Raw genomic sequence first — 12,155 nt, forward strand, 5'->3', positions numbered from 1 at the left:
ACTAGATAATACCTGGAGGTTTTTGCTGCCAGCTGCACCCTAACTATGACAGAGGAAGTCATGGGGTTTGGCAGGGTTCCACACAACCACACTATTCTATGAAAACAAGTTACACACAATTTCACAAAAAGCTTTGCATCCATGCACTCATGCCATACACTGCACTCATAGGTGTCACAAGAGCACAGGACAGATTATGAAAACTGGCACTGAGGTGATTTGTATATGACAAAAAAGTTCAAAATAGCAACTGCATGATAGGCTTACATAGAAAAATGCCTTCACAATATGCACATTTTGAATATATAAACTGTGTCAAACAGCCAGGATTTGCTGGGGATCCAGATAATGCCCTTCAGAGGTCGACTGTGATGAGTGCTCAATGTCACATCCTGGCTCTTCTCCTGTGCAACACTGATGCGACATTCCTGCATTCCTGCGATTAGGCTACTCCTTGACCAGGGACGGTTTTGTTATAAGCACATAATGGTGGGGAGTTGTGATTAGGTGGGACGACCTGATTCTAGATCGGTTGTTAACGGCGGCGGGTTTTAAGCCTACTGATGATGCACTATGCGGACGTAAAATGATCAACAGCGCGTGCGCCACAAAGTTAACGCAAGAGTCGTGGCTCTTTTTTCAAACAATTGCGTGACTTCTAGAGTGTGTGACGCTGTGGCACCTCCTCTTACCCCTCCCTTTTGTCCAGTTGACAGGAATCTCCTCAGGCAGGATTGGAAGGCACTGACAGAGGTATGTTGAAATGTAGCTAATATTGTTGCCTATTATGGGGCACTATTGTATCCCTTTTGTGATGGACATTGACCTCTTGGCTTGAGTGGGAAGAGATGGCACGCGCATCCACCACGCAATCAGTAACGTTACGTTAGAAGCAGCCCAGGGGGAGAGATGCTGATCAGCATGCAGCTAGCTAGCCATCATGCTCTCGAGTAACTAGTTAATACCCTGTGTGCAGTCGTCTGGAGTTGACTGCACGCATTATTATTTGGATTTAATGAGTTTAGGTACTATTCTCTGCAAATTTGATTTAAATTACTAGCTATAGCCAGCGATAATGTGCAGGGTATGCGCTTGTCCCGCTGTCCACCAATTACTTGCTAACCTCAGCAGCTAGCTAGTTTGCTACTTAGTTAGCAAGTAAGCAAAAGATGTTCAAGCACAAGCAGTGACGCTTCTGCCACCTTGTTTCATAACCCCTTGGACATCATCAGGTAGCCAGGCAGAAGAACTGCTCGTACCAGGCAGCAGGTTGCAGATTCTGTGACAACTATCTGGGAAACATTGACATCAAATTTCCATCTCCAGTGCATGTGGACAGTGAAACCACCTGCCTGATACGGATCTGATGTCTGATGCAACAATGCTAACGTTCTCAATTTGGCTAACTGCTTGATCAATCTATCCCAAGGTCCTATCAGTCAGTGTTCCCTTGATATTTATGTTCAGATATGCTTATTTGAAAATTAAATACCGCAAAAATCTAGCTATAGTAAAAGCTATAGTCTGATGAAATTGCATTGACTTTGTGCAATAGAGTATTTCTATCTCTAGAGGGACCAGAAGGACATCTTGCGTGACTTTCCTTGAGGACCCTGTTATGTAGACTAGCTAGTACATTCCTCAAGGCCCCACTGACATTATTCTCTGTATGGCCTAATATTCTAACCTTTCCCACCAATAATGATCCTCAAAGGTTCAGTGCTCCTTCCTGTGTGTGTATTTGTGTAATGTGTGTGTTTGCTCTGTGTGTGAGCGGGATGTGTGTGTGTGTATTCTGGAATGCCTGATGCTTAACACTTCCTGTCCCCTCCATGGTCCCCTTCGAGCTACGAGCGAGTGCCTGTTGGTCACTGAAGATGGCTCGTATTACTGAACTTCAAAGCGTGTAGAAATTATAGATGTGTAATAATTGGTTTTGGGTGTCACTAAACCATGCATTTACACTGAACAAAAATATAAACGCAACATATAAAGTAAAATATATTTTTTTATTTATTTTTCTCATTTTGTGCACAAATTTGTTTACATCAGCATTTCTCCTTTGCCAAGATATTCCATCCACCTGACAGGTGTTACATATCAAGAAGCTGATTTAACAGCATGATCATTACACAGGTGCACCTTGTGCAGGGGACATTAAAAGGGCACGCTAAAATGTGCAGTTTTGTAACAACACAATGCCACAGGTCCCCTGTAGCTCAGTTGGTAGAGCATGGCGCTTGCAACGCCAGGGTTGTGGGTTCGTTTCCCACGGGGGGCCAGTATAAAAAATGTATGCACTCACTAACTGTAAGTTAGTCTCAAGTTTTGAGGGAGCATACTATTGCCAGATAATTAAATGTTCATTTCTCTACCATATGCCACCTCCAACGTCGTTTTAGAGAATTTGGCAGTACGTCCAACCGGCCTCAACCGCAGGCCACGTGTAATCACGCCAGCCCAGGACCTCCACATCCGACTTCGTCACCTGCGGGATCGTCTGAGACCAGCCACCCGGACAGCTCATGAAACTGTAGGTTTGCACAACCAAGGGATTTCTGCACAAACTGTCAGAAAGTGTCTCAGGGGAGCTCATCTGCATGCTTGTCATCCTCACCAGGGTCTTGACCTGACTGCAGTTCGGCGTTGTAACCAACTTCAGTGGGCAAATGCTCACCTTCAATGGCCACTGGCACGCTGGAGAAGTGTACTCTTCACGGATGAATCCCGGTTTCAAATGTACCGGGCAGATGGCGTCGTGTGGGCGAGCAGTTTGCTGATATCAATGTGAACAGAGTGGCCGTTGGGCGGTGGGGTTATGGTATGGGCAGGCATAAGCTACGGTCAACAAACACAAAATGTATGCACGCATGACTGTAAGTCGCTTTGGATAAAAGCGTCTGCTAAATGGCATATTATTATTATTATTATTATTATTATTATTATTATTGTATCAATGGCAATTTGAATGCACAGAGAGACCGTGATGAGATCCTGAGGCCCATTGTCGTGCCATTCATCCGCTGCCATCATCTCATGTTTCAGCATTATAATACACGGCCCCATTTCGCAAGGATCTGTACACAATTCCTGGAAGCTGAAAATGTCCCAGTTCTTCCATGGCTTGCATACTCCCCAGACATGTCACCCATTGAGCATGTTTGGGATGTTCTAGATCGATGTGTACGACAGCGTGTTCCAGTTCCCGCCAATATCCAACAACTTCGCACAGCCGTTGAATAGGAATGGGACAACATTCCACAGGGCACAATCAACAGCCTGATCAACTCTATGCAAAGGAGATGTGTCACGCTGCATGAGGCAAATGCTGGTCACACCAGATACTGACTGGTTTTCTGATCCACACCCCTACCCTTTTCTTTTAAGGTATCTGTGACGAACAGATGCATGTCTTTATTCCCAGTCATGTGAAATCCATAGATTAGGGCCTAATGAATTTATTTCAATTGACTGATTTCCTTAAATGAACTATAACTCAGTAAAATCTTTGAAATTGTTGCATTTATATTTTTGTTCAGTGTACTACAGGGAGAAAGGTGTAGTAATTATCATTAATATTCTATTAAATGGTGTTTGAAGTAGGTGATTGAGGCTGTAGGCTATGTGGCATGCACTGATGTACAAAATATGGCATTTGGGCTGTAGGCTATTCTATTTGTGAATTAGCATTGTGCACACATGGGTAGAGGGCAAGTGTTCCAGTTTAAGCCTAGTCTTGGACTTAAAAGCAAGATCAATGCCGGCATCCTTTTTGGAATCTGGAACAAGCAGGTTTTTTTTCATGTTACTCAACATTTAGATCTCTGCCCACACATTCTCTCATAGCAGTAGTGGAGGTCATCTAACAAATAATAAAACACATCTAACCTTCAATTTAGAAATCACTTATTGATTCATAAGCTGGCCCTTCTATGTTTTGCATTTTAATTTGGCTGTCAGTCCAGTGTATCAGGTTTGGCTGCTGTTGTGAAATCTCTAGCCCGTCAAGGCAAGCACATCACTCTTTTTCTGATGAGTCAGAGCAAACGGGTTAGTCCGTCCAGGCAGATGTGTGAGGCATGTCTGCCTGCCCCTCCCCCCACCGGCCCACCCCATCCATCAATGACCTCAATCCTCTCCTCTCCTCTCCCACCTCCTCCCCCACAAGCAATGTTCTCTCCTCAGTTGGTGTGTTAGTGAAGGCCTAGCACACTGCCAATGGTTTATCTCACAGAGGTTTGTGCTAAGCAGTAGCCTAACACAAGGCTGTCTCCTCTTTTTTTTTTTAATACATTTCTTACAGATAATGGCCGTTCCTCCTACCTATGTTGACCTTGGCAAGTCCGCCAAGGATGTCTTTACCAAGGGATACGGTGAGCACTGAGCAGTACTACTTACTACCCACTATTTTCTAGATCATTCTTCAACTCAGCCTTTGCTCCTGTCCTGCAGAGAATCCGGAGTGGACTTTAGTCGTACTAGCCTAGTGTTATAGCCATTTGGTGAACTCTCTAGTTTAGACTGGCTGTCCTTGGGCAGTTTATTGACTGCGAGGCACACAGCTGCACAGAGCTATTGAGGCCTAGGCCTTACTATGGGGATTCCCAGGTAAATTCCCCAGGCGAGGGTGGTACGACCAGCGGACCAGCACACAGTCTCTCAGAGGGGGATGGGAAGGAATCTGGGGCAGTGAACCATGCCTGACATGACGATGTACTCTAGCATGGAAACTAGGGCCGTGAAGATACCAGTATCGCAATACTCGTAGTATCATGGGAAGGAAACAAAACACGAAGCAGATTTAACTTTAGGAAAACAGCCCTAATGTTGGAAACAAACATCATTATGTCATCCAGAGTCACATTTATTTATTTTCCAAGCAATAGCACACTATTTTACAGGTTTTTAAAAAGTTTGACATGCTTTGTGTTTTCATTTTTGCCATTGAAAAATATTGCGATACTGGTCACAGCCCTAGTAGAAACCACATCAAATCAATAAACTCACTCAATCTATCAGTGTTATGTAATAGTTATAATGGATGTGTGATAGGCTAGACTGGTATTTCTCAGAGAGGGATTTATTGAACAGTGGTTTACAGTGCATTGGGAAAGTATTCAGACCCCTTGACTTTTTCCGCATTTTGTTACGTTACAGCCTTATTCTAAAATTGATTAAATAAAACATTTTCCTCATCAATCAACACACAAGACCCCATAATGACAAAGCGAAAACAGGTTTTTGCATATAAAACAGAAATACCTTATTTACATAAGTATTCAGACCCTTTGCTATGAGACTCGAAATTGAGCTCAGGTGCATCCTGTTTCCATTGATCATCCTTGATGTTTCTACAACTTCATTGGAGTCCACCTGTGGTAAATTCAATTGATTGGACATGATTTGGAAAGGCACACACCTGTCTATATAAGGTCCATCTGTTGACAGTGCATGTCAGAGCAAAAACCAAGCCATGAGTTCGAAGGAATTGTCCGTAGAGCTCCGATACAGGATTGTGTTGAGGCATAGATCTGGGGTAGGTTACCAAAAAATGTCTGCAGCATTGAAGATCCCCAAGAACACAGTGGCCTCCATCATTCATAAATGGAAGAAGTTTGGAACCACAAAGAATCTTCCTAGAGTTGACCGCCCGACCAAACTGAGCAATCGGGGGAGAAGGGCCTTTGTCAGGGAGGTGACCAAGAAGCCGATGGTCATTCTGATAGAGCTCCAGAGTTCCTCTGTGGAGATGGGAGAACCTTCCAGAAGGACAACCATCTCTGCAGCACTCCACCAATCAGGCCTTTATGGTAGACTGGCCAGACGGAAGCCATTCCTCAGTAAAAGGCACATGACAGCCTGATTGGAGTTTGCCAAAAGGCACCTAAAGGATTTCAGACCATTAGAAACATATTCTCTGGTCTGATGAAACCAAGATTGAACACTTTGGCCTGAATGCCAAGCGTCACGTCTGGAGGAAACCTGGCACCATCCCTACGGTGAAGCATGGTGGTGGAAGCATCATGCTGTGGGAATGTTTTTCAGCGGCAGGGACAGGGAGACTAGTCAGGATCGAGGGAAAGATGAACAGAGCAAAGTAGAGAGAGATCCTTGATGAAAACTTGCTCCAGAGTGCTCAGGACCTCAGACTGGGGCGAAGGTTCACCTTCCAACAGGACAACGACCCTAAGCACACAGCCAAGACAACGCAAGAGTGGCTTCGGGACAAGTCTCTGAATGTCCTTGAATGGCCCAGCCAGAGCCTGGACATGAACCCGATCGAACATCTCCGGTGAGACCTGAAAATATCTGTGCAGCGATGCTCCCCATCCAACCTGACAGAGCTTGAGAGGATCTGCAGAGAAGAATGTGAGAAACTCCCCAAATACAGGTGTGCCAAACTTGTAGCGTTATACCCAAGAAGACTCTCTAAGCTGTAATTGCTGCCAAAGGTGCTTCAACAAAGTACTGAGTAAACGGTCAGAATATGTAAATGTTATATATTTATTTTTTTAAATAAATTAGCAAACATTTCTAAAAACTTGTTTTTGCTTTGTCGTGATGGGGTATTGTGTGTAGATTTGATAAGGGGGAAAAAACAATTTCATCCATTTTAGAATAAGGCTGTAATGTAACAATATGGAAAAAGTAATGTGTTTATGTGGTGATAAAATAAGTCTGCAAGAGTCCGCATGCTTATTTTGAAAACGATAAAGCCACGCATTAATGGATTGCTAGGAATGTTAGTGAAAATAATGAACTGAACAGGAATATATCATCAGTTTAAAAGCACTGTTAGAATATATTGTAATTACAACAGTTTGATTTAATTTTCTTCCATGCATCTCAGGTTTTGGTCTCATCAAGCTGGACTTGAAAACAAAGTCAGAGAATGGACTGGTAAGTTCCACTGCAGTCCGTTTACCCCTTGGAGCCAAAAGAGGCACTTGACTGAGTGCTATATGACTAATAATTTAGGTAGTTATCTAGCCCTCTGTCACCATAAAACTTATACAGAACAAAAATATAAACGCAAAATGTAACAATTTCAACGATTTTACTGTTACAGTTGATATGAGGAAATCAGTCTATTGAAATAAATTCATTAGGCCCTAATCTATGGATTTCACATGACTGGAAATACAGATATGCATCTGTTGGTCAAAGATACCTTACAAAAAATGGGCCTCCAAATGGGCTTCAGGGTCTCGTCATGGTATCTCTGTGCATTCAAATTGCCATCGATAAAATGCAATTGTGTTTGTTGTCCGTAGCTTATGCCTGCTCATACCATAACCCCACCGCCACCATGGGGCACTCTGTTCACAACATGGTCTGTGGTTGTGAGGCCCGTTGGATGTACTGCCAGATTCTCTAAAATAACATTGGAGGCGGCTTATGGTAGAGAAACGAACATTCAATTATCTGGCAACAGCTCTGGTGGACATTCCTGCAGTCAGCATGCCAATTGCACGCTCCCTCAACTTGAGACATCTGTGGTATTGTGTTGAGTGACAAAACTGCACATTTTAGAGTAGCCTTTTATTGTCCCCAGAACAAGGTGCACCTGTGTAATGATCATGCTGTTTAGTCAGCTTCTTGATATGCCACACCTGTCAGGTGGATGGATTATCTTGGCAAATGAGAAATGCTCACTAACAGGGATGTAAACAAATTTGTGCACAACATTTGAGAGAAATACGCTTTTTTTGCGTATGGAAAATTTCTGGGATCTTTTATTTCAGCTCATGAAACATGGGACCAACACTTAACATGTTGCGTTTATATTTTTCTTCAATGTAGTTATCTGACTCATTGACACCTGTGAAAGACCTCTCGGATTGTCCGCGTCACTTGTGTCAAATGCCAATGTGGTCCACAACCATCCAAATCCTCACTAATAATGTCTGATGCTATATAACATGATCTCTTCACTGACCTCTTTTTGACCCCAATCCCAGGAGTTCACCAGCACGGGCTCTGCCAACACGGAGACAAGCAAAGTGGCCGGCACCCTGGAGACCAAGTACAAGTGGGCCGAGCACGGACTGACCTTCACTGAAAAGTGGAACACTGACAACACTCTCGGCACTGCGATCACTGTGGAGGACCAGGTCAGGACTATGTGTTCTTTAGATCAGGGTGTACTCCACTCCATTTTCTTCAATCTGCAATTGTTAGAAGGGTGCTTTAAGCCAAGGAGTAATCCCTTAGTGTAAATATAAAAAAGACCAGCACTCACTGACTTGTTTCATTTATTTATTATATATTTTAAGACAATATATTTCAATAACTTTACATGTTTAGTCTTCCTCGTGTGGGAGTCTCAGTTCCTTACGGGCCCCCCACCCTATTAAGTGGTGAAATGCTCATAGCATCTCATCTGTCTCGGAAATTCCTTTACTAATGAATCATTCATGCTTTCTTAACCTCTCCATCTTTCTGTCATCTTCTCCCTTCAGTTGGCCAAAGGGCTTAAACTGACGTTTGAGTCCTCCTTCTCGCCAAACACTGGGTAAGAAGTGGCTATCCAATTCATTCCGTGAAGATAGCATTTAATTGTTTCTCAATGTTAATTCATTGCAATGAATGATGTCATCACACAATACATGTTGAAAAATATTTTTCCTGCTCAGCTCAATGTAGATTATTGGATGTATTTGCCATCCTGTCACTGTGATTCCTATATTACCTCACACTCACACGTTTTTCCTTCCTTCCATTCCTCACTATCCTCACCTCCAGCAAGAAGAGTGGTAAGATCAAGACTGGCTACAAGAGGGAGCACATCAACCTGGGCTGTGATGTGGACTATGACATCAACGGGACGGCTGTGCACGGCGTGGCGGTGGTGGGCTACGAGGGCTGGCTGGCCGGCTACCAGGTGACTTTCGAGGCCGGGAAGAACAGGGTCACCCAGAGCAACTTCGCCGTGGGCTACAAGACCGACGAGTTCCAGCTCCACACAAATGTGTAAGTAGATGGAATTTAATGAATAGATACATAAATATGGTTCAGGTTGGGCTCCACGCTTCAGCAAACAATGGACGTAAGAAGGGTGCTCAACAACACTGACAGTAAGCCAGTGATGGGGCTTAACAACAATGATAGTAATACAGTGATAGGGCATAGGGACCATAAATATGGTCTTTAAGACACTTATCCAGTATTTTGTAAATGTGGCATACCCCCAACTCTGTTGCAAGCGCCATACTCCAACCAACTGAGCCTTTTGAACCACTAGTCAGTAACATTTTGTGTCCAGCTCTGAACTATGAGAGCTGACGTTGTCTGGACACTAGCAGCTCTAAGCACTTGCTGTCTTTCTGGTTCCCTCAGATGCAGACTGGCAGTTATTTTAGTACCAATGTATCCCACAGTGATGGGATTTGTCAAAGGGCTTTGTCGGTAGGATAGTATAGGATAGTAAGCTAGCCTCCTGCTGCGACCTGGCCTTCCATTCATGATCACTTGTTTTGATGAGGTCAATTAGCTCTGAGACATGGCTATTTAATCCTTTGACAGCTCATCCTTGATATACACTGAGTGTACAAAACATTAGGAACAGCTACTCTTTCCATGACATAGACTGACCAGGTGAAAGCTATGATCCCTTATTGATGTCACCTGTTAAATCCACTTCAATCAGTGTAGATGAAGGGGAGGAGACAGGTTAAAGAAGGATTTTTAAGCCTTGAGACATGGATTGTGTATGTGTGCCATTCAGAGGTTGAATGGGAAGACAAAATATTTAAGTGCCTTTGAACGGGGTATGGTAGTAGGTGCCAGGCGCACCGGTGTCAAGAACTGCAACGCTGCTGGGTTTTTCACGCTCAACAGTTTCCCGTGTGTATCAAGAATGGTCCACCACCCAAAAGACATCCAGCCAACTTGACAAAACTGTGGGAAGCATTGGAGTCAACATGGGCCAGCATCCCTGTGGAACTCTTTCGACACCTTGTAGAGTCCATGCCCCGACGAATTGAGGCTGTTCTAAGGGCAAAAGGGGTGTAACTCAATATTAGGAAGGTGTTCCTAATGTTTGGTACACTCAGTGTATAGGTCTGATAGTTTGATAGTTTAAACAGTGAATATTGATCATCTGATTGCAATTCATGTGATATTAGGTAGTTGTAACAATTCATGTTTTTGTTTTTTAATGAACATGAATACTGGAATGGATAGTAATGTTGCAATATACTTGCACACATGTTAGTTCCCACAGCCTTGTGTATTCAAAGTATAATTCTCATAGTAATGACCAACCATTTTTTCCATGACAGAAATGACGGCACCGAGTTCAAGGGCTCCATCTACCAGAAGGTGAACGACCAGCTGGAGACAGCAGTCAACCTGGCCTGGACCGCTGGCAACAGCAACACCCACTTTGGCATTGCAGCAAAGTACCAGATCGATGCCGACGCATCTTTCTCGGTAAGGGGCCACTCTAGCTAGTCCTCTTACTGGCTGAGACGTGACCTCTGCCTGGGGTCACATTCAGGGCACGAGTAGAGGGACTTACTAGGCTAATATGTAAAATATGATCTCTTGAATTATTGTTGAGTACATTTGAGTCCTATTTTGTTTAATCCCATCATTTCTCCAACAGGCCAATGTGAACAACTCTAGCCTTGTGGGCCTGGGATACACTCAGACTCTGAAGCCTGGTTAGTAATGTTCAATAGTGTTATTTAAAATGTTCTGTGAAATATTATTTTTCTCCATGCCAGTGTAGATGAAATGTGCAGTTGAAATACCTTTCTACTGTATTTACGGCAGAAATGACAGAACAGCAGCTGGCACTTGGTCTTTGACCTCCTCAGCCAGTCAATGAGCCCTGATCTTGTCACTCCCGCTTGTTGATGTCTTGTCTCTGTCTCTCTGTCTACAGGCATTAAGCTGACCCTTTCTGCTCTCCTGGATGGGAAGAACATTAACAGCGGTGGGCACAAGCTCGGTCTCGGCCTCGAGTTTGAGGCATAAGAAGGAAAGGAACACAGCAACAACCCCAAACCTCCAAATATATTTTTTAAAATAGCTATCCTCGCAACCGTGTTTCCCTTACAGTAGATGTGCTTTGGTTGAGGGTGAGGAGGCACATGTGGTCAAATCACACTACAGTTGATATGGCACTTTTACAGGACCATTTCAGATAAAATATTTTGGGTACAGGGCCCAGTTTAGAATAAAACTATAACAGAAGTTTTAAAGGTCTGCAAAACGTAAAAATGAAAAGGTCTGTTAAGGTCTTATGAATTTGTATTTCACTACAATCATGTAAACACTTTAATGTATTTATCTTTGTTTCAAAGCAGATAAGAGAAAATAAGATATTGTAGGTAAAAAACAACAACAGGCATTTGCAGGATTTGGTAAACATACAGTTTACTTTTGGTCCACATGGTGGGGCTGTTGCACAAAACAGATCACTGGGACTGGATCACAACACAACATTCCTTGGCCAAGGTGAAATATTCCTCTGTACTGGAGAGTTCTCTCATTGTAAACCCTTTGACAAAGAAGGGAAGTGTCTAAGATATTAGATTATTATGGGATGGGTAAGTGGTCCTTCACTTAAGCAGCATTAGCTCTGAGGCACTACATAGGGCACTACCTTTTGGGAATAGGGTGCCATTTGGGATAAAACCTCAGTGTTTTTGGCTCACTTGTCTGTGCATTTGGTGTGAATTATCATTTATTACATATAGCAAAAATATTATTTTAACAATGTTCTTGAATACTTAACCCGCCTGTGAAGTTTAAGGCAAACCTTTGTCAATTGTTCCTAAAGAGAAAGGTAACCTGTCGTGCACACTATTCAACATCCCTCTTAATACAAATGCTTTTACAATGAATGGTAGTCTTCCGATGATGGTGTTGGAACAGACAAACTGTGTACCTGACAGTGTTGTTACTCCCTGTTAAATAAAGAACAACATCTTGAGTATGCCTCTGTGCTTTTTTTTCACCCATAATCTTAATGCAATGATAATGTAAATAAAGACCTTGGTTTTGCTGTAGGCCTATATTCATATATACCATAGATTATAACTGTTAATTTCTCTACCATAAGCCGCCTCCAACGTCGTTTTAGAGAATTTGGCAGTATGTCCAACCGACCTCACATCCGCAGACCACGTGTAACCATGTCAGCC

At 43.2% G+C, this 12,155-nt stretch overlaps 1 protein-coding gene across 1 annotated transcript; it reads left to right on the plus strand.

Moving 5' to 3' along the window:
- Positions 1 to 657: 657 nt before the first annotated feature.
- On the plus strand, positions 658 to 11,944 carry LOC311136411 (non-selective voltage-gated ion channel VDAC1-like). The gene is made up of 9 exons (XM_084170528.1): positions 658 to 753; positions 4,304 to 4,373; positions 6,851 to 6,900; positions 7,962 to 8,114; positions 8,463 to 8,515; positions 8,746 to 8,973; positions 10,284 to 10,434; positions 10,610 to 10,667; positions 10,892 to 11,944. The coding sequence occupies exons 2-9, from the start codon at positions 4,307 to 4,309 to the stop codon at positions 10,981 to 10,983; spliced, it is 852 nt and encodes a 283-aa protein (XP_084026654.1). The 5' UTR covers positions 658 to 753; positions 4,304 to 4,306; the 3' UTR covers positions 10,984 to 11,944.
- Positions 11,945 to 12,155: the final 211 nt, after the last annotated feature.

This window comes from Coregonus lavaretus (assembly GCF_964263955.1).
Source record: "Coregonus lavaretus genome assembly, chromosome: 10".
NCBI lineage: Eukaryota > Metazoa > Chordata > Actinopteri > Salmoniformes > Salmonidae > Coregonus > Coregonus lavaretus.